Source organism: Martes martes, assembly GCF_963455335.1.
Source record: "Martes martes genome assembly, chromosome: 2".
Taxonomy (NCBI): Eukaryota; Metazoa; Chordata; class Mammalia; order Carnivora; family Mustelidae; genus Martes; species Martes martes.
Window position 1 is genome coordinate 142,168,684 of NC_137889.1, and position 20,046 is coordinate 142,188,729.

At 58.1% G+C, this 20,046-nt stretch overlaps 1 protein-coding gene across 1 annotated transcript in view; it reads left to right on the forward strand.

Annotated features, from left to right (window-relative positions):
• ABLIM2 (actin binding LIM protein family member 2) overlaps positions 1 to 20,046 on the forward strand; it is a 135,652-nt gene that overhangs the window by 93,385 nt on the left and 22,221 nt on the right. Inside the window, exons 13-17 of the mRNA XM_080796991.1 lie at positions 5,112 to 5,213; positions 5,664 to 5,717; positions 10,745 to 10,864; positions 11,855 to 11,907; positions 12,542 to 12,680. Of these exons, the coding sequence (XP_080653117.1) occupies positions 5,112 to 5,213; positions 5,664 to 5,717; positions 10,745 to 10,864; positions 11,855 to 11,907; positions 12,542 to 12,680 (468 nt within the window). The remainder of the gene's footprint in view (positions 1 to 5,111; positions 5,214 to 5,663; positions 5,718 to 10,744; positions 10,865 to 11,854; positions 11,908 to 12,541; positions 12,681 to 20,046) is intronic.

Here is a 20,046-nt window from a genome sequence, read left to right on the forward strand (position 1 = left end):
GGTGGCCATCTGCCAGCCAGGAGCAGTGCTCCCACTGGAAACCAAGCCCTGCCCCACTTTGGTCTGTGACTTGCAGCCTCCAGAACAGTAAGAAATACGTGTCTGGCACGTTGTTATGCAGCACGAGCAGCCCGAGATGCCGCAGAAAGATGCTCTGGTGTTAGAGGAAGCTGCAGCCATGTTCTCACTGATGTCCCCAGAGAGCCGCTGAGCCCTGATTCTGTAGAGATGCCGAATGGGACATGTCCCTCCCGGTGGGACATATCCCTCCCAATGGGGCCAGGAGGTGAGCCAAGTTCAGCTGGCTCATGCCCCCATCTGACAGTCTTAGATGGGGCTCTTGGCACCTGTGCCTTCCCTTCCGTACATCACTGTCACCTACTTTGCGCGTCCCCCCCAACCTCGGTCTACGGAGAGCCGAGCCCCCAAGCATTGGGACCCGACAGCTCACAGTCTGAATCTTCTGGACATATCGTCGCTCCCGAGAAGCAGCAAAGCCCGACGTGGTGCATCCCGTGAGTGGACGCAGCCAGCAGGGCCTTGGGACACGTGTCTGGGTGGCCCGCGCATGTCCTGTGAACAGAACGCATACTCCCTGCAAACCAGGGGGAATTTGGCTAATGGCCAGGTCACGGCAGGTCACAAAGGAGATGCCTCTTTTCCCTTCACTAACTGGTCCGCAGGCCCCTAGACACACAGCCTTACCCCCACCCGCCATGGCCCTGCTTTGGATGGGGCTGTCCTGCTGGGGGCTCTGGAAGAGGGGTGGCCCAGAGGCAAGGCCCAGCCACGGGGTACTTACTGTCTCTGCTGTGGTAGCCATGCTGTCCCAGCAGCTGCCCATGAGCTGGCTGGACTGCATGGGGACCCGCTCCGGCTGAGACGAGTCCAGGCTGGTTCTGGGGCCAGAGCAGACATTGCGACCCTGTCCTCCGTTGCTCCCTTCTGACCCTCTACCCTCAAGTTCTCAGCCCTCCAGGGTGAGGAACGCCAGCATGTGCCCTCAGCCAAGGGCAGGCCCGGGGACGGTGTCTCAGACCTACAGCCAGCCCGCTCCAGGCACATCAGGCGGAGCAGAGCCCTCTCCTCACCCCGTGAGGGAGGGCCGGCGGGGAGCACGGGGAGAGACAGCCATGCTGCCATCAGGCCTCTCCTGATGGCATCCTTCACATCTTTAGCTCCTCTAGGTGGAGATTACTCTCTGAATGCTGCTGTGGGGGGGAGGGCTCCCCAAGGAGAGGCTTGCCCTCACCCCAGCCCTCACCAGCCTGACCCAGCTGGTTGCTGACAGGGGCCCTTGCTTTCCTCCTCTCTCCTCACTGGACCCCCACCCCAGACACACCTTCCTCCTGCCATGTCTCAGTGCCCAAGACTCCCCCCCCAACCAAGATGGACAAGCAGCATCTGTGTTGGTGGCAGTCATTTGCACTTTAGTATGAATTACAGACCCGAGGATGTTTCCTGAGGCAGAGTAAGGCTCTCACCTATTAAGGAGCAGGCAGGTATGGAGGGTCAAGGGGAGATGGTGTTGCCGGGACCCCTTCGCCGGGCAGGTGCCACTTCCTGACCAGCGACCTCCTTCTGCCATGGTGGGAGGGGACAGGACAAGAGGGATAGGGCTGCCGGGGCAGAGCCTCAGTTCAGGGCCGGCTTCCCATCCACTCGTGGTGCCCCAGAGGCAGCTCTTTATCTGGCCCTAGTCCCAGGGCCATGCATTATACTGGATGGTTGTGGTCAAGGCTCAGACAGCCCGCAGAGATGTGCTGCACACGTGAGAACTCATGCACGGCTCACTCATCATCCTTAACACACCCTTGCATGCGGACCGGAGCTGGCTTTGCTTCTGGCCTTCTTGAGAGGACTTGGCAGGAGCTGACCCAAGGCAAAGCTGGGACGACTGAAGAGCAGAATGAGTAATGAGACACTGGACTGTCACCCAGCCAGCGAGATGAGGGCCCACAAGTCCACGCTGACATAGATAAATGAGCAAATGAATAAATGAAGGAGAAGGGACAAAGGTCCCAAGCAAGAGAGCTCCCAATGACTTATGGGGATGTGCCACCCTCAAGGAGGGCCCCCCCAGTCCCCAGGCTTGCGCGGGTCATGGTGACCTCCCCACTAAGGGCACGGAGTGGGAGTGCTGGGAGGGGGACTGAGGGCAGGGAAGCCTGGTAAAGCCCACCTCGGCCAGGGGGTCAAGGTCACCATTGCAGTGATCGGTCACGTCGATGGCAGGTGCCCTTGACCTGATGGGATGGGCAAGCACTGTGCCCCCGGGGTCTTCCTCCTGAGAACACACGATCCCCCACTGATCACGGGAAATAACCAGACCAGTCCTCACGGAGGGACGCCACATGGAACACCTGCCAGGATTCCTCACGAAAATCATCGCAAACCAGGGACGTCTGAGAAATCGTTGCAGCCCAGAGGAGCTTGGGGAGATGGGACGGCCGCATGTCACGCGATGTTCCGGATGGGAACCTGGGACGGGGGAGGGGACGTGAAGCCTGAATGAAGGGTGGCCTTCAGCCAACACCAAGGCAGTGACGCCCACAGTGATGTGAGCTGTTACCCCGCGGAGAGACAGGCAGCAGAGGCCGCTCGGACTGCTGGAACCCCTGCAGCAGAGACCATTTGCTTCCACTGTGTGAAGAAGCCTCTCCCCCCCACCAGTAGACGTTAGGATCGGACCTCCTTCCCGAGCTCCTCCAGAGGCCATGAGAGCCTGGTCCGCAGAGTCCTCTCTTTAAAGTCCAGCCGGGCCCTCCTTGGGTTTCCCTGCATCCGTGGCCACATCTGTGGCTTGGGGTTTTACTGCTGAGGCCCAGGAAGGAAGCTGGCCACCCGGGGACCTGGCCCTGGGCACCCCACCCCAGCCCTGTCCCTCCTGCAGAAAGGAGCCAGGGAGCCGTGAGTCCTGCAGGGATGCTGTGGGCATTTCCGTGAGCTTCCGGGAGCTGATGTGGGCAAAGCACCGCGGGGGGCCCTGGACGGGGTAGAGTTGGGGGCAGTGGGGCAGGGGCTTGATGTTAACCGTGTGTTTTATTACGAAGAGGTAACCCAGTGAGTCCAGACAGGGGAATGGCCAGCAGTGGCCTGGGTTTCCCAGGGAGGCTTTGCACTGGGCCATGACCCCAGAAGGGTTGTGACAAGTGGGGGGCATTGCAAAGGGGATTCTCTTGGGGGTGGGGAGGGAGGCTGGGAGGAAGGGATGCCAGGAGAGACTTCTCAGCCTGGGACCAGGCCTGGCAGACTTTGGTGATCTCTGTACCGCTGGGTGGCAGGTGTGGGTGGGCATCATGGCCACTGCTTCTGGGTCTGTGTCCCCAGCTGCCCCTGGGTCTCAGGCCCCATGAGGACCTGCACTGGGGGTGCTCCCCCACACAGAGGCTGATGGTTGGGCTGTAGGAGGACAGAGCACTCTAGGCTTGGGGACTGGGGGCCAGGAGCCCCGCCATGTATCCCATCGTCTGCAGCCACGTGGGTGGGAGCTGGGTGCATGAGGGCACGTGACTTCTAGGCAGGGGAAAGTGAGCCATTCAAAGCCTCCTGGATTCACCAGGCCGTGCCTGGGGCACACCCGGCTTCGTGCTGACCCCCGGAGTGGGCAGTCCTCGGCTGTCCCGGAGCCTGAGCAAGGAGACTGTTTAAACTTCTGCCATGTTTCTCCACCCTTGAGCGTGGATCCCGTCCCAGCCACCACTGCCAGAAACAATCAGTGATCTGCGGTTCCCTTTACGTGCACATGGGGACGGTTTCCTTCAGGGGCTCAGACATGGCCTGAAGGCTCCTGCCCCTCGGGGAACTGCAGGAAGGATCCTGGACCAGTGTGGGGCTCTGGAAGGGTTGACGCTGCAGGGAAGCCATGGCTCAGAGGAAGGCAGGGTTCATGCGGCGATGCAGGGCTGGGAGTTCCTTCAGCACTCACGGGTGGAATTGGCGCCCAGCGCAGGAGGATGGATGCTCCGAGATGTGGTCAGCAGCCCCGTTTGTGGTCTCAGCCCGATTTGGGCTGCAGATGGGGGCTTGCTCGGGCTGGGTGCCCTCCTCTGCCCCTACGTGCCCTCCTGGGTTCCCGGTGCACCCGACGCAGGCAAGAGTGCGCTCTGAGCACACGTCTAGCCCCAAGGGAGGGCTGTTTCCTTGCCGGGTCAGCTCAGGGCCCTGCCACTTGGAACAGCTGCAGCTCGCAGGGGCTCCTTCCAAGCCAGGAGGGCACCCCCTTTGCCAGACTATGATCCAAGGTAGCAGAGGGTTTCCTGAGGCTGAGGGGAGAGGAAACGAGGCGTGCCTCAGGAGTGTCTTGCTAAAATGAATCATAAACCTCATCATCCAAAGTGTTTGATGCCCATTGCATTCTGTCTATCATGTCGTTCCTTAAATAGGTGTGTGTAGGGCATGGGGCGGGGAGGTCACCCAGGGAGACTACTAAATTTGTGACTTGATAATCCAACCTTGTTCAGAAACAGGAATTACAAATCCAGATGGGATGAGAAATTGGAGCCAGAATCGGAGAATTCCTTTCATTGAATTTGCCAAAAGTAGCTTTATTTAGGAGCCTAGCAGCTAATGAATACCAACTTGCTCTTATTCTCTAGCTGGTAAAATTTTACTCAGTGGCCCTTAGGGACTGATCTTGTAATCCTATTCTGAATGACTGATTTGCGGATCCTCCAAGAAAGTGGCATCTTTTTTACGCAAGGATACTGAGGGAGGGAGGCTTTCGTTTTCGGTGAATTTGCCATTTGCTGGATTCAAGCTCCAGTCGGGGCTGAACGGCAGACCAGCTGTGCACCCTGAGGAGAGTGGGGGTCAGCCCAGAGCCCGGCCAACCTTCCGGTGAACTGGCAACCACAGGACCTTTGCTCTTGGACCCACTAGTGCTTGCAAATGGGGCCATTTGAAAGGGTCCACTCAAGGTTGGATTAACAAGCCATGGGGTCCAGTCTGGAAGTGTCAACAGGGGGCCACTCCCTTCCCTGGGTAGAGTGTCTGTGGGGCTCTACCAGCGGGGGGAGACGGGCTTCCTGGGAACCAGCATTCCTACTTGACCTACTTTCCTTTGCTTTCCCTTTCCTCCCTTCTGCCTGTCTTTGCTCTTCCGTCTGGAGGCAGTGAAAGTGGTCGGAGCACCCCCAGCCTCTCGGTGCTCTCAGACAGCAAACCTCCCCCCTGCACCTACCAGCAGGCGCCTCGCCATTTCCACGTCCCAGGTAGGCACCCAGGACGCGTGATTGGGCTTGCCACGCACAGCGCCCGATTGCACGGAATGGCTATGACTCCCAAGCCTCTCGACCACCCCCTCCCCCAATTCGGAGGGTTTGCACTTCCCCCCACTGGAGTGCGTTGGAGTTTCCCCCAAAGCCACACAAACACCAGGGAGCCACTTTGGCCCTCCTGGGAATGTGCTGGAGAGAAGGCTCTGTCTGACCGGCTGTCCACTCCAGCCGCCTCCCTCCCCCGCTCCCCTTGAATTAGGTTCTGGCTTTGGGCTGGGGCTGAGGAACACTTGGTCTGAGGCGTGGGTCCCAGGAGTCAGTCCCTGTGAGCCTCTCTGGCTGTGTGGAATCTGGTGGCTGATGGCTGCTTTGGAGAAGCAGCGGAATGGAAACCGGTGTGTTCGCTCACCCCGCTCTTCTCCTCCTCTCTCTCTTCTTTCCCAGACACTGGCGTAAAAGATAACATCTATAGGAAACCTCCTATCTACAAACAGCATGGTACAGTTGGATCTCCTCTGCTGCCGTGTTCCCTGCATGTCTGTTGCCACCCCTTTGCTCCTGGATGCTTCCTTTCGCTGTGTTCTGAGCGGGGATGGGGAGGCACCTCGGGCAGCCTGAGTGGGAAGCATAGGTTGGCAAGTGGGCTCCCAGGAGCCTCTGCGTCAGAGACCATGGCGGGCAACTCTGAGTCAGGACCGTTCCGTGTGCTCTAAAGCCGAGGCGAGCACACGTCCACGGGCTTGGGGTGGGAATTCCTCAGCGACAGCGGGTTCCCAGGGTTTCCGTAATGCCCCTTGGAGGGAGGCAGCCAGGCTGACATCAGCCGAGGTGCGGGGGGACAAGGCTTCCTGGACCCCAACGCAACCCAGCTGGGATTTTGGAAAACAGAACAAACCAGGTGTAGTCATTCATTCCCGGGTTTTAGGACTTTCTGAGGAGGGAGTGAATAGCGAGCCTGCAGTCAGAGAGTTTTGTCGCATCAGTGAGTATGGGCTGGACAGGTCTGGCGGTGAGGGGGTCTCTCAGCCCCTGGTTTCCCTCTCCAAGATGACTGCCCACCTCCGCTCCGCCCTATTGGCCTGGGACAGGGGCTCGGGTGGCAGGTGGCTGGAACTGCGGAGCAGGAGCCAGAAGGCTCCGGGTCTCCCTCTGTTTCTTGATGGAATTTCTGGGTGATTTGGGGCATGGGGCTTCACCATCCTGAGCCTCTGTTTCCTTTTCTGCAAAGTGGAACTGACCCATCTACCCTGCCCTCTTCACAGGCTGGCTATGGACCAAATGAAATAATGAACGTGGAAATAGGCTCTAATCTGTGAAGTGCTGTGCATATGATGGGGGGATGGGCAGAGGGATTCCCATCTTTAAAGTTCTTGTCTGGAGGCACCCAAAGAAAACAGCCCCCGTGCCCCGTCCACACCTGCACCACTGTTAGAAGCGACCCTATGAAAGCTTCCTGTGGCTTACTGACCCATCGGTGGTCTGATTATACAAACAGAATTTCTGGTTTTTCCTTGAGGCCAGTAGGCCCTGTGCCTTGTGCATTTCTTCCTTGTCCCAGGAAAGAAAGGAAGGGATTAAACTCTTGGGTTCCCAGAAGGCAGTGACCTTTACCATTCCCGCTCACCTGGGGAAGCTTGGAGCTCAGATGTTCTGGAGGGATCAGAGAGGGGTGGGCTGGTGAAACCCTAGGGCCCTTAGAGACTGTCCGGATTAGCCCCTTGTTGTGACAAGTGGGGAGACCGAGGCCCAGCCGAAGGAAGGAGCAGCCTCATTGAAGGCTGTCTTACCATCATGGTGGCCATGTTCACGCCTGCGTGGGAAGGTGTGTGTCCTGTGCTTGTCACAGGGGCGTTGGCTGACTTGGCTTTTTATTAACCTCAAACATGGAATTCACACACATTGTATAGGAGGGGCCTTCCTCTCAGGAAGCAGAGGAAGCAGTAAATAAGATCATGAAATTGCTTGGCAGCCTCTGAACCAGCCAGATCTAAGACAAAGAGCTTCCAGCCCCAAGTTCTTTGACGAACTAAATCGTCCCCTGGAGAGACATTTTATTTTACGTTATCAGCGTGAATCCTTGTGTTGTTGCTTTTAAACTGGATACGAAGGGCTGTCCCATCCCAAGGCAGGGGAATTCCTGTATGACTGAACGCTGAGCAACAACCCAAGCCCATTTATCGTTTCAGAAATCCAGTGTCCTGATTCTTTTAGCAAATATATTTTCCAGAGTGCCTGCTCTCTACCCAGCATCCGGCCACAGCCGGGGGGTAAACGTGACCACCACCCGTCCCTTCGGGAATGGGAATGGGTTGTGCAAGAGGCTCAGAACGTGTGTGTACTGTCCTTCCCCAGGTGTCCCCAGGGAACTCTCCAGAAATAACGTTTATGTTAGGATGTCTCTGGCCCCTGATATATTTGAGATGTCTTGATTTTACAAGATTTCCCCCATTCCAGGTAGAGCACGTCCTGTCAGAAGTGTATATGTGTGTGCACACGCACGTGTGAGCAGGCATGTGCAATCATGTATGTGTTGTGAGATCGTGCATGTGTAAGTGTGTTTGTGTGTAAGATCATGTGTGCGCACTGTGTGAGAATATGCATGAGTATGAGCATGTATGAGATCGTGTATGTGAGCGTGTAAGAGCATGTGTGTGAGCATGTGAGAGCATGTGTATGCATGTGAGATAATTCATGTGTATGAGATCATGCCTGTGTGAATATGAGTCTGTGAGAGCATGTGTGTGAGCATGTGTGCATCTGTGAGCATGTGTGTGGGTGTGTGAGCATGTGTGTGAGCACATGTGTGAGCATATGTGGGTGCGTGTGCATGTGTGAGCATGTGTGTGAGCATGTGAGTGAGCGTGAGCGTGTGTGTGAGCATGAATGTGCTTGTGCGCACACACACACACTCAGCAAAGTCACCACCCTGTTGTCTCTCGGGAGAGACTCCAGAAACTTTTACGCTGACGTCCACCTTTCTTGAGATCGTGTGGGCGAAGATGTCGCATTACTGAACCATTAACTAATTGAAGATAATACGTCCAACCAGTTTAAAAAGCATAGTGTCTAATTAATTTATTTATTTTCCAAAGCCCCATCTCAAACTCACACACAGTTCTTAATTGGCACCACTCTTTTCTGGTGCCTGCATTCTGTTCCCGTTCTGGGGACATGAGCTCCAGCGGTGAGGTGGCCTGGCCTCGTGGTGGGGCACTAGTGTGGAGGACGAGGGTGTCCTCGCCTGAGCAGCTGCTGCAAGGACACCCCTATTCTGTGCAGGCGCTCGACAGCTGCCAGCGTGTCTCCTGCTGGTCCGCTCTGGGTTCAGCACCCCTGAGGATGAGGAGCCCAAGGCTGGGGCCGAGAAGTAGCCGCTCTGGGCTCCACTGGGGCTCGTCCACCCGACCCCCAGCCCCTGACCCTTCCGCTCTCGCTGTACAGCATTTAGGGCCCAACGCTATGCCTTGTACTATATTAGTTCCAGTCTGCTTATTTATGATTTAATGGCTTTTTGAAAAAGTAGTAAGAAAAAAAAGGAAGAAAGGAAGCAAGAGGAAGTGAATGGAAAATTGAAAACAGTGAGGGGCAGGACAGGACGGGAGCGGAAGAGCCCTTTCCTGCATAGTCAGGGGCAGACATGGGATAGGCAGGGAGCGGCGGGACGCAGAGTTCACATGGAACTGGGGTATGATGGTGTTTCTGAGCCGTGTGCAGGTGCTCACGGCGGGGGCCCCCTGACGTTGGTGAAGCAGGTGCGGCTCCCGCCACGGCCGCTCCCTGTCTCCTCCCTGTGAGAGTGGGTTCGAGACTGCCTTGCCATCAGGTTTTGTAGGAGTTGGCTGAGGCCCCACTGATGTGGGGGCGCAGAGCAGGAACATGCCAGTAGTAGGTCCCCTCAACAGAGGGATGCTATGCTAGGTTCAGACTGCTCGAAAGGGATTCCAGGGAAAACCAGAACGCCTCCCCCCACACCAGCCAGAAAGTTGTGTCCGGATGCAGGGACAGGGCTGTAGCTGTGTCCTTGGTAAGGAAGCTTGGCAGCAACGGCCATGGGAGTGGATGCCAGGGCCCCGGAGGACAGAGAGGGCACCTCAGCCCTGCACCTGCATCCGCCTGCTAGCATAGGGGTGCTCTCTCCGTCCTCCCCTGCAAATTCATCAGTACATGCTCCCTGATGTAAGATGGGAAGCAGTCACCTCTCACAGGACTCTCTGGGATTCCTCCGTGGTGGGGTATAGTCTCATCTTGGTTTTGGGGTCCTGTCTTGGGACGGGAGGAAAGGAGAAGGCAGGTGGGTTTTGGGTCCAGAAAGAACATCAGAGGCCAGCCAATCTCCTGGGGATGCCCCGAAAAGAGGTCCCCTGGGGCTCTCCCTGAAGGGCCCCTCATGGCAAATACATTCCAGGCTTGGAGGCACAGCCTTGTTTGCTGGAACAGACATACTCAGGCCAGTTTCCTGGGTCGTCCTGAATCGATCTGTCTTCTCCCTACTCTCTGAAATGCCAGGCTGCCAGCTTGCCTCAAGGCTGTTCTCTGTTCATTCCTCGTTTTTCAGACCTGGGTGCCCCAGTGTGTTACAGCATCTACACACATTACCCCGCGGGAGCCTCGCAACTCAGAGCGGGGTCGGGTGGTGGGCGTCATTTGCCCATTTTACAGATCGGGAAACTGAGGCTCAGAGCTGTTCAGGAGGCAGGCTGCAAATAATACCAAGTGCCGAATGCCTGTATTTTCCTACCCCTGCTCCCACGTCTGGGCATCTGTCGCGTGTGCCATGGGCTGGCATGTTTGGTCTTTGGAGAGCCCTTGGTGATTGTGGGAAGAACATTTGCAGAGGAAACATGCTCAATCCTGATGGGATAGCTTCCTCATCAGGTGGGGGGGGCATTTCTTGAGCCCCGAGGTCTCTCTGCCACCATGAGTGTCTGACCCAACTGGTCACCCACAGCTGCGTGAAGTGCTCAAACCCAGGGTAGCCTCTGGGCCCTGTGACCCAGAGGGATGGGATTTCATATCCCAAAGAGCCCTTTGCTGTCTTCATATTTGTAAATTACCCCCACTGTAGTGGTCCATTTGGGGGCCACTGAGGGCTCCTCAGGGGTGCGCCCACTGACTCCCACTGGCGCTCCGAGCCTGAGAGGCTCCTCTGGGTTGGACAGTGGCAGTGCTCTGGTGCTCCAAGTCCCGCTGGCCTGATCGTCCCCAGAGCTTGCTGGGCGGCCGCCAAGGGTCACAGTGAACGTATAGCCAGATGCTCAGGGCTCTGCTGCCTGGCGACCGCCATTGTCTGTGCGACGGGTGAGCCCTAGGCAGTGGGCACGCATCCGTCCTGCCCCTGCCTCTGTCCATGACGCCCCTTGCGCAGGCTCCCTGTAATTTTGCCTCTGCCCGTGGAGAGAGCAGGGATTTTATTTTCGCACTGGAAAAATCATGGTCTCTCCTGGAAGAAGGAGAAACGGCCATCGGGAGTAACAGAATGTCCACGTATCCAGAACGCTCTTCAACTGTGACCTTATCTTGTCAAGGTCCTGTAGCCCAATCCCCAATTTCCAAGCTCTCGGGCCTGATGTCAGTCTTGTCCTTGGTGGTGCACAAGGCAGGGTGTTCCAAAAGGCTCGAAGGTCCAAGCCCTCCACAGGCTGCAGGTAAGAAGCCCACCCCTGGCGTGTCCTTACCGTGCCCTCAGTCTCTGTGGTGGGTGGGGAAGGGGCCCGGGGTCTTCCTTCCATTGTTCCATGCACGGGGTCCGTGGCTTCGTATGGGAAGTCCTCACACCGGCGCTGAGTGCCGTCATATGCCCCTCGTGTGATGGGCTTGATCGTACTGGCTTGGGGATAACGTCAGCCCCTCCGGGTGACCACCCCACCCCCGCCACCAAAAAAAAAATGCCAGTGGAGACTATAAAAGTCGGACTTCTCGGGCCCAGATAGCGTTCTTGGTGGGCACAGCGTGGCAAAGTGAGTTTTCGCTCCTTCCAGTCCCTGAGGTCACCTCTGGCTATAGATTGTATCTCCTTTCTATCTCTTCATGGACTTTCTCAGTGGCAGAGCTCACTGACCGTTCTGTTTTGTGGGCAGCAGGCAGTGAGGGGGGCAAACGGGGGCTCCATTGGAGACAGAGCACCTGGGTTCATAGGTCAGCCTCTGCCAGCCCCCCGTGCATGGCCTTCAGCAAGTCCTGTCATGTCTCTGAGCCTCAGTCTCCCGATCTGAGAACGGGGTGGTGTGGGGATCAGCGGGGGTGCACCCAGCTGAGCCGGACCCAGCAGGCACTGGGGACCAAGCCCTCCTGACCCTTTGGAGTTCGACTAGAAGAGTAGAGCATGTGTTCTTAAAAATCCCAAGCTCCTAAACACATGGTGTAATCTCGGGGCGGGGTTGGGGGGGGCTGGCGTTTTACACACCTGCTCTCGGTTTGAAGACCCGTCCTGAGGGAGGGTGCATGGCCACCGCCTGTGGGGCTCCCGTGGGATGCTTCCCTGGCGCTTCCCGCTCCCTGGTCCTTCAAAAGCTCCTGTCCTGTTGACCTTGGCTTGATTCCTTTCTGTTTCTGAGCACGAAGGGAAGCGGGAACCGTGACGGGCAATGCCCAGGGAGCAGGTGTATCTCCTTGACAGGCCGCCTCTTCTCTTCCAGCCGCCAGGCGACCGGATGGCGAGGATGGAATCTTCGAGCAGGATAACAGGAAGGTAAATTCGGGGGCAGGTCTGGTGGAACACAGCCTCGCCCAGAGGCAGGCTGGTTCTGGGGAGGGTTCCCCAGCCGAAAGTTCAGGCTCCCCAGCTTGCATTCTGTTCTGGAGGGGCCCCACGGGGTCCACGCGCCGGGACCAGATTTCAGAGGTGGCCCCCCCAGCCGCCTCCTCCCACTGTCCTCCTTCCGTGCCCCTGTAACCCAGTTCTGGCTCTATCACGGATGCATGTCTGAAAAGAAAGGAGAATTAGTCCAAGGGCATTCCGGGGGCATCTGGGGTGCTGGCTTGAGAACAGGCTGGACAGAGGTTCCCAGTAAAGGGTCTGAAGGTCAAGAGTGAGGCCCTGGGGCTGGGCGGCTCTGCTGGAAAAGCAGCCGGAGGCAGTGCAGAGGCATGGGTGTACCTCTATGGGAGGGGTTTGGCCCCAGAGTCTCCCCATCCTGGCTCCAGGGAGGGCAAGGGCCCCTGGCTTGTCTTAAAGGGAGGGAGGTGTGTGTGGCTCCCCCATGTGCCCCCAGGAGAAGCCCTTTGGGCCCCTGAGCTCTCTGACCCCATTTCCTTGTCTGTAACGCGGTCAGTCCCACTGCCGATGGCCTCAGCATTCACGTGGCTTTTTCCTCCCTCCGCAGAAGACCAGCTGGCTGATTCTCAAGGGGGATGCAGACACTAGGACTAACTCTCCAGACCTAGACAGCCAGTCTTTGTCCCACAGTAGCGGGACCGATAGAGACCCTCTCCAGACAATGCAAGGGGACAACTTTTACTCACGTGAGTGGTTCTTCTGAGCAAGGAGCTGTAACTGGAGTGTGAGAGGCCTCGCAGTAAAGGGGGCCCACAGGTTGGAACCCATCCCCCAGACCTGAGCCTTGCTCATTAAGAAAGCTAAGGAACAAACCAGGTAGGAGAGCAGACCCCCTTTCTGAGTGAGTTCCCCCTGGACATGGTTAGCTCACATGTCGCCCATGGACGTGTCTCCTGGAACACTCCAGAGCTGGAGACAGTCCAGAAAGCTGAATGGGGCTCCTGGGGTCTATTGCAAAGGAGGCGTCCCAGGCTGCCGGGCTGGAAAGTGGGGGCCCGTTTCCCTCCAGAGCAGACGTAAGCATGGTCTAGGCGGGTGAGTCCAGACTGGGAGTCGACAACAGGCACAGCCTCCTGGCACTCCGCCTGAGCAAGGCACCAAGGAACGGGGACACCCCGTCTGCAGGGAGTATGGGACATGTGACCGCTGCCGGACTCTGGGGGTTGGGAGGGCTAAATGAGGAGGGGTTTTCAGATGGAGGGCTACGCTCTACATAGGGTCCTAGAATTGTATGCTGGAGGTGAAGGGCACAGCCGGCTGCGGTGTGATGCCCTCAGGAGATCCGGACGGCGTGTCTGGGTCCCAGCAGGTGGTTTCCTGTGGGCACGCATGAGGCTGAGCCGGGACACAGAGGGCAGATGCGGATGTGAGGAGGCAGAGCGCAGGGGCTGACATGGCTGTGAGATGGGCCCGAGCGCGGATCTGGGCTCGCCCCTGACGGGCTGTGGGACCCTGGGCTGTGACCCTCCGGTGGGCCTCCTTTCCCACCTGTCTGCCTGGCCAGGTCAGTAGAGACCAAAGGAGGTGACACGTGTGGGCGCTCTGCCCCGCCCATAGTAGATGCTCAGCAAACAGACTGTCATTGCCATTCCTATCCTCATGACTCCGAAGTGTGACCTGTCTTACACATGCAAGTGTTCTGTGGGAAGAGGGAAGGGCGGCCTGGGTGCTGCCATTTGTTGAAGAAGAGCTTGAAGCCAAACGAAGGTGCCTTGTTTTGTGTGATCTTTGCGAGCAGACATCGGGAGCCCCATGACTCTGGCCCCTCCAAGGGTGCAGCGCTCTAGATGGGGACTCTCCGGGCCGGTGTCCGGGTGGGTGCCACCCCAGGAAGGCCACGTCAGAGCAGTCCCCCAGAGCGACTCGTCCAAGGTTGTGGCGAGCACGTCTTGCCAGGGCAGGTGTCAGGGGGGACACATCGGGCTGTCCGTCCCACCTGCAGGCAGGTCACAGCGCGGACCAGCCCAGCAGCAGCCATCTGGCCCCGGGATCTTCTCTGCTCCCAGGCACCCACGGCCCTGGGCACTACAGGACTTGATCGTGGGCCTTGCTGCTCCATGGTCTCTTTCCCGATGGCAGTGGCTTTGGAAGGTGGTGGGCTCCTGTTGCGCCAGCCCCCCCAGCACCTGCACAGCCCCCCGCACCTGGGGTGTCATCCTGTTACCCATGAGGCCCAGGAGCTCTCAGGAAGTGAGTGTCTGGGGACCTCAGGGTGGACTTTTATGGCTTCCCGTCCTCCCCTTGTGGGGTGGTGCTCAGACTCCCACCTCCCACTGACCCAGGGTTCCCCACTCATGTCCACAGCCCATCTGTAGGAGGGAGCTACCACATGGTGAAAAGCCTGGCCAGCCCCCTCTCCCCATGCTGCTGACCTGCCCTGTCCCCGTGCACAGTCTCCTCGCCCGCATGTGCTGGGATCAGGGGCCCCCAGGTCGTCCCAGGAGCCCTGTAGTTGGGAGACCCCCCACGAGGCCCGCAGGCTGTGCACATACCATTCTGACTGGCCAGTCACACACCTGCAAGGTCTTGCTTCAGCTCCGTCCCCTTGCCCTCACTATCATTCCCCCGTCACTGGCAGCACAGCAACCACAGGTCGGGGTCCCAGTGCTTCTCACCAGGGCGCATGGGCTGGCAGGAAGCACCTCGCCTGTGCTAAAATCCATGCTCTAACCGGGGAGACCCCTCCACAGTACAAATAACGCACATGTGTGCGTGTGCATGGCCTTCCCCTTCATGGACACTCGCTTAGGGCAATTATGACAGCACTGTCCTTCTCCACTTTCCACGGCATTCTGATGCCAGTTCTGCTGAGCGGGGAACCCAGCACGCATCGCTGCAGCCATGCCTTCACCTCTACCCCGAAGACCTTGCCTGCTTTCCGATGGGCATGGGAACAGCAGCCGACACGTGGGCTACTGGTCCTGCCTCCATCACGCATGCCTTGCCACGTGCTCGCCTGCTGAGAACTTGGGGCGAGAAGGGCAGCAGCATTCCCCAATGGGGGGCTGCGTACCCTCTCTCCTCTTTTCTCAGGGTTCCCTCCCCTCTAGTGAGCCCAGGGACACCAGTTCCATTCGGAGACAAGCGTCACTGAGCAGGGCACTTGCACGCGGCAAGGCACGCCCGCACCCGCGTCCCTGGGGCCACCCATCTGTTGCGCGCCCCAGGAAGGTAGGACTGCAACTCTCAACACAGTGGACGCTCAGTAAATGTTTGTTGAGTTGAGATGCGCTACATTCAACGGGTATTTACTGAGCCCCCACTCTGTGCCAGACGCTGAGTGGGGCGCCGAAACGACCAGAGCAGCCCCTGCCCCCGGAGAAGCGTGCAGGGAGCTGAGCGAGGCAGAGACGCCAACGGGAGCGAGCACCGCGCACCACCCACCCCCCGAACCTCCCCCCAGAGCCTCAGTGGGCTGATGGGACCAAGACACGGCTCACCCCATTCGCCACCCCATCGGCACATCTCACCCGGGACTGCGTTCACCCTTCACTCGCTCATCCATCTCACCCCCAGACGTTTACTGAGCACCTGCTACGTGCTGGACAAAGGGCTAGGCAGAGAGGCAGGTGTGAGTGTGGTCCAGTCCCCGCTCCCCAGTGGAGAAGCAGGTGCTCGGGCGGCAGTGACAAGCCAGTGTGACGCCCTTCTTTCTGGCCCACTGCTGCCTCTGCCTCCGAAGAGGGTCTCCCAGAAAAACACGTCGTGTTATAGACGACCATACTCCTCCCTCATCCTACACCTCGTGCCTTATCAGGGCTGAATGCATAACGGACTGTGTTCCCAACTGGCCTGGTTTCTGCACAGGGAAGGGCTGACATTGGGATTTTGTTATGCAAAGGGGATCTTGAGCCTTTCAGGAGGAGATTCACTGTCCCCAGAAGAACACAAGGGGACGTAGGTCCCCGCCCCCTTAAGACAAAGGCCCGGCTGGCGGGGGACCCCGTCCAGAGGACTCAGTGATCCCCTAGAAAAAGCCCGGGGCTTCTGAAGATGCAGGCCCTTCCTCAGGCACCAGAACAGGAGAGGAATGGAGGAGGGGGTTGAGTGGGGAGAGCTCTGCTTTGGAAACTGAGGCAGCCAGATGGTGGTCCCATAGCTTTGGCTTTTGTGTCTCCTTCTGTGTGTCCCTCCCGTGGAGTCCTGTGTCTGATGGGACATGCTTGTTTTCACCTGCTGCTCGTCACTGCCAGGGGCCTGGCTTGGGGCTGGGCTCAGGGTCACGGCCACGGCTCCCTCCCAGGGCTCGCTGGGCATGAAGCTTGGTCAGAAATGGCCTGTTCCCTGTCATTCCCCTGGAGTGGTGGCAAAATTGTTCCCGCATTTCCTTGTCCACGAGTGAAAGAACGAGACGCCGAGATTTGCTGTGTGCCAATCTCTGAGATTAGCCTGTGGGCAGCCGGACGTCTGGTGGGTAGGTCTCCCCGCGGCCTCGAGGGCTAGAATCCACCAGTGGCAGGACTGGAGAAGCCCGTCAGTGCCTTCTCCTTCTCGACAGGCAGGACAAGGCCTAACCCTCAGCAGATACTTTCCAAGCGTCTTCAGTGTTATGGCACGCGGCGGGTGTTGGGGATCGTGCCAAGGACGCCGTCCCCTGCCTCATGGGCCTGTGTGCTAGCAGGACGGGGGCTGAAACCAGAACAAAGTTAGGGAGTACACATCAGTGCCCCACAGGTGAGGAGGTCAGGAGGTGCTGGGGGCAGTTTTCAGTATAGTCGGGTGAGGAAGACTGAGCAAGACTCGACGGGGGCATAGGCTCGAACACTGAGTCTGCTCGGGGGAAGCCTGGTGGGCTTGAGGGCCGGCACTGGGGCCTGTGCGGTAGGGGTGAAGGCAGCGGTGCGCACAGGACTGGGTCGCCTGAGGAGGACTCCAGCCTGGCATCCAAGTGGTGACGTGGCCGCAGAGGGATCTCTGCAGAGCCCCGACCTCGGCTGATGCAGGTTTCAACAGGCCTGAGTAGGGACACGAAAGACCATGGGAGACGATTGCCATCAGCCAGGTTGGGGGACAGTGTCCTGGGAGGGTGTCCTAGAGAGGTGTCCAAGGGGGAGGTATCTTAAAAGGATGTCCCAACAGGGTGTCCCTGGGGAGAGTGTCCTATGAGGAGGGTGTCCCGAGGGGTTGCTCTGGTAGGGGGCACCCTGGGGGGCTGCTAGGGGGAGGTGTCCCCAGGAGATGTTCTAAACAGCACGAACAGCATGTCCAAGCATGTGCCAAGGCAAGAAGCAGGGTGGCCACTCGGGCAACAGGAAGGCAAAGGGTGGCAGAAGAGGGACTAGCCAGGACCCAGCTGGTCTGTGGACAGTGCTAGGAAGCTGTTCTGTCTGCCGGGAATGGGTCAGTGGTGAGCAGGCAGATGAGACGGACTGTTTTTCATATTTAAAACAAAGACAGGCAGCTTCACAGAGGATCGATGGGAGGCTGTTGGGCCAAGCACAAGGGATTGGGGTGTCCCCATAAGCAGCAGGGGCCCCCTGAGGGGTCTGAATGGCAAGACCACATGTGAGCCATTAGGGGTGCATGGTGGGGACAGAATCAGGAATGACACGGGCTATTTCTGGCTCAGGTAGATGGAGGCACCTTTATTCAGAGGTAAGGAAAGAATAGGGTGGTTCTCCACGTGAAGTCAGGAGACTGGACGTCCGGCCGAGATGCCCAGAGCTGGATGGATGGACGGGAAGCAGAGTCCCTGCAGGTCCTCAGCTACCAGATGCAAGTGGGTAACCTTTGAACTCGGGACTTTCTTCCTGATAAACATGATCCTGAGCTTGTGTTACTTTCTGCAAAGTGAGGCCCAAAGAAGGTGCGATTCTCCAGGTCCATTCCCAGCTCACTCTTAGTCCTCTTCTCCCCCATTTCCTGTCTCTGCCAAATGCTGCAGGAGAGGGGAGATCGAGAGTGAGCAGGTGGGGGAGGTGCTGTGTCATGTTGGGGCAGGAAGGGTCCCAGAGGATCTGCAGGGGATGGAGAGAGTCAGGGCTAGGGGAAAGGGTCAGGGTTGGGGGGCACCCTGGAATTCATCAGGTAGTTAGGTCACCTGGTGCACAGACTCATGGGTAGGGCATGGCCAGCCAGGTCATTCTGCAAGGCCGTGGTCTCCCACTGGATGGACAGACTGCTCTCTGCCCCTGCTCCTGGCCAGCTCATGGAGAGAGCAGTGAGCACTCCAGCTATCAGGGACAGGACCCTGGCCCAGATAACAGTGTTGGCCTCTCATGGGAGAGACCACCCCCGGCTGCGAAAGTGGGGCATCCTTGGGCAAAGCCTACTGCCATTTGATGGGGGAAGTTTAGCAAAATTCTCTGTGCCCCTGTTTCCAGCAGGCTTATCCTCTGGGACTGGACAGGGTGTGGCCTCTGATTTGTGGGCAGGGACCCAAGCCACAGGTGATGCAGTGTTTGGGGAAAGGAGCCAATGTTTGAGGCCCACCCACCCCCGTTCCCCTCCAAATTTGTGTTGGGGTCTTGAGACACCCACCCAAGTGGAAGCTCTCTCTATTCCCTCAACCCAGGCCAGGGGCTCTTTATAACCCTGTGTCCTTTCTTCCCTGTGGACTGTTAGCCCCTAGGGAGTGGGGTGCTGTGAGGATGTCCCTGGGCTTCCCTCACTTGCATGGGGCAGCTTCTCAGTGAGTGCTCCACAGAGCACTGGGTGGACCTGGGCCTTCCCAGAGCAGCGCCGTCCTCCCTCAGTGGGACGCGGCATTGCTCCTGGTGGGGTGGAGGGGATGACAGTGGCCACTGCTGACACAGACAGCGACAGTCTCCTCTAGATCACAGGATGGGCCAGCAGAGGGTGCTAGATCTGGGTGCTGGTCCATGGACACTTGAATCCCAGCTTGTCACTTGCTGTGTGACTTTGGGCATAAGAGCAAACTTGTCTGTTTAAAATGGCCTCATCTGTAAAAACGGGGATGATCCCGTCATGCTGGCAGGAAGCATCAGGGTGTTGGGGCACACCTGTGAGCCCTCAGGCATCCTATCACCTGAGCCTCGGGGATGTCATGGCAACGCATGGTCAAGACCACAAGCCTAGCTGCAGTGTGCCCGTCTTGCTTGTTTCTGGAAGCCTGGAGCTTGGGTAATCCTCGGGTCTCCTGCTCATAGTCACTCGGAACTGAAGGCCGTTCCAGCCCCCTCCTGGACCCAAACCCCCGCAGAGCCATGTGGCTGCCACATTCTATATCTGGGTATTGGTGGAAGATGTGCCCAGGGAAGGGCCTTCCTGCTCAGTTCTGCACAGGCCTCCCCAGAGATGGTGATGAGCTGGTTGTTTCAAGCTGTATCTGAGCCTCTCCTTGCACGTCCAGCAGACCCACTGACCTCTGGCCAGCCAGCCCAGAAGAACTACAGACCCCAGGAGACTCTGTGCAGAATGCTGAGTGCAAGGCTGCCACAAGTGGGCTTCCGAGAGGAGGTGGAAAGGGAGTCTGTTTGCACTGAGTACGGACATGAGGATGGCTAGTGTTCAGTGCTTACGGGGCCGATGAGACTCAAAATTCCCCAGCTGCTGCCCGTCCCAGGTCCGACAGACCTGCCTTCTCTCTTGTGCACACACACAGCACACACTCCCACAGCTACCTGCTGCCATCTGGCCCACAGATGCGTAGAAGACACCCACACCTGCAGACCCACACAGGCACAGAGCCACTGGTGCAGACAGGATCACTGGTTCGTGAAGCCAGAAGTCCAAGGCTCTCATTTTATCCTCTGCGGGAGCACGCATTGACCTTGTAGGGGTCGTTATTCTCACGGGCCCTCAGCTTCCTTACCTATAAGAGGAGGTCCCATGGAATGCACAGGCCTAAGAGGGCCAGAGAAAGTCTCTGAATGTGTAAAGGGACTTTTTAAGCCAGTGGCTCTCAGCCCTGACTGCACTGGGACCTATAAAGGTCACTGGGACCTTTAAAATCTGCTTTAAAATCTGCTGATGGCCCTCCCAGCCCCAGAGAGGCCAAGTTTGATGGGTCAGCATGGCAGCTGGGGGGGAGGGGAAGATAGGGGAATCTCCTCTCTCCCTGCTCATCCATACTAAGTATAACCCCAACAG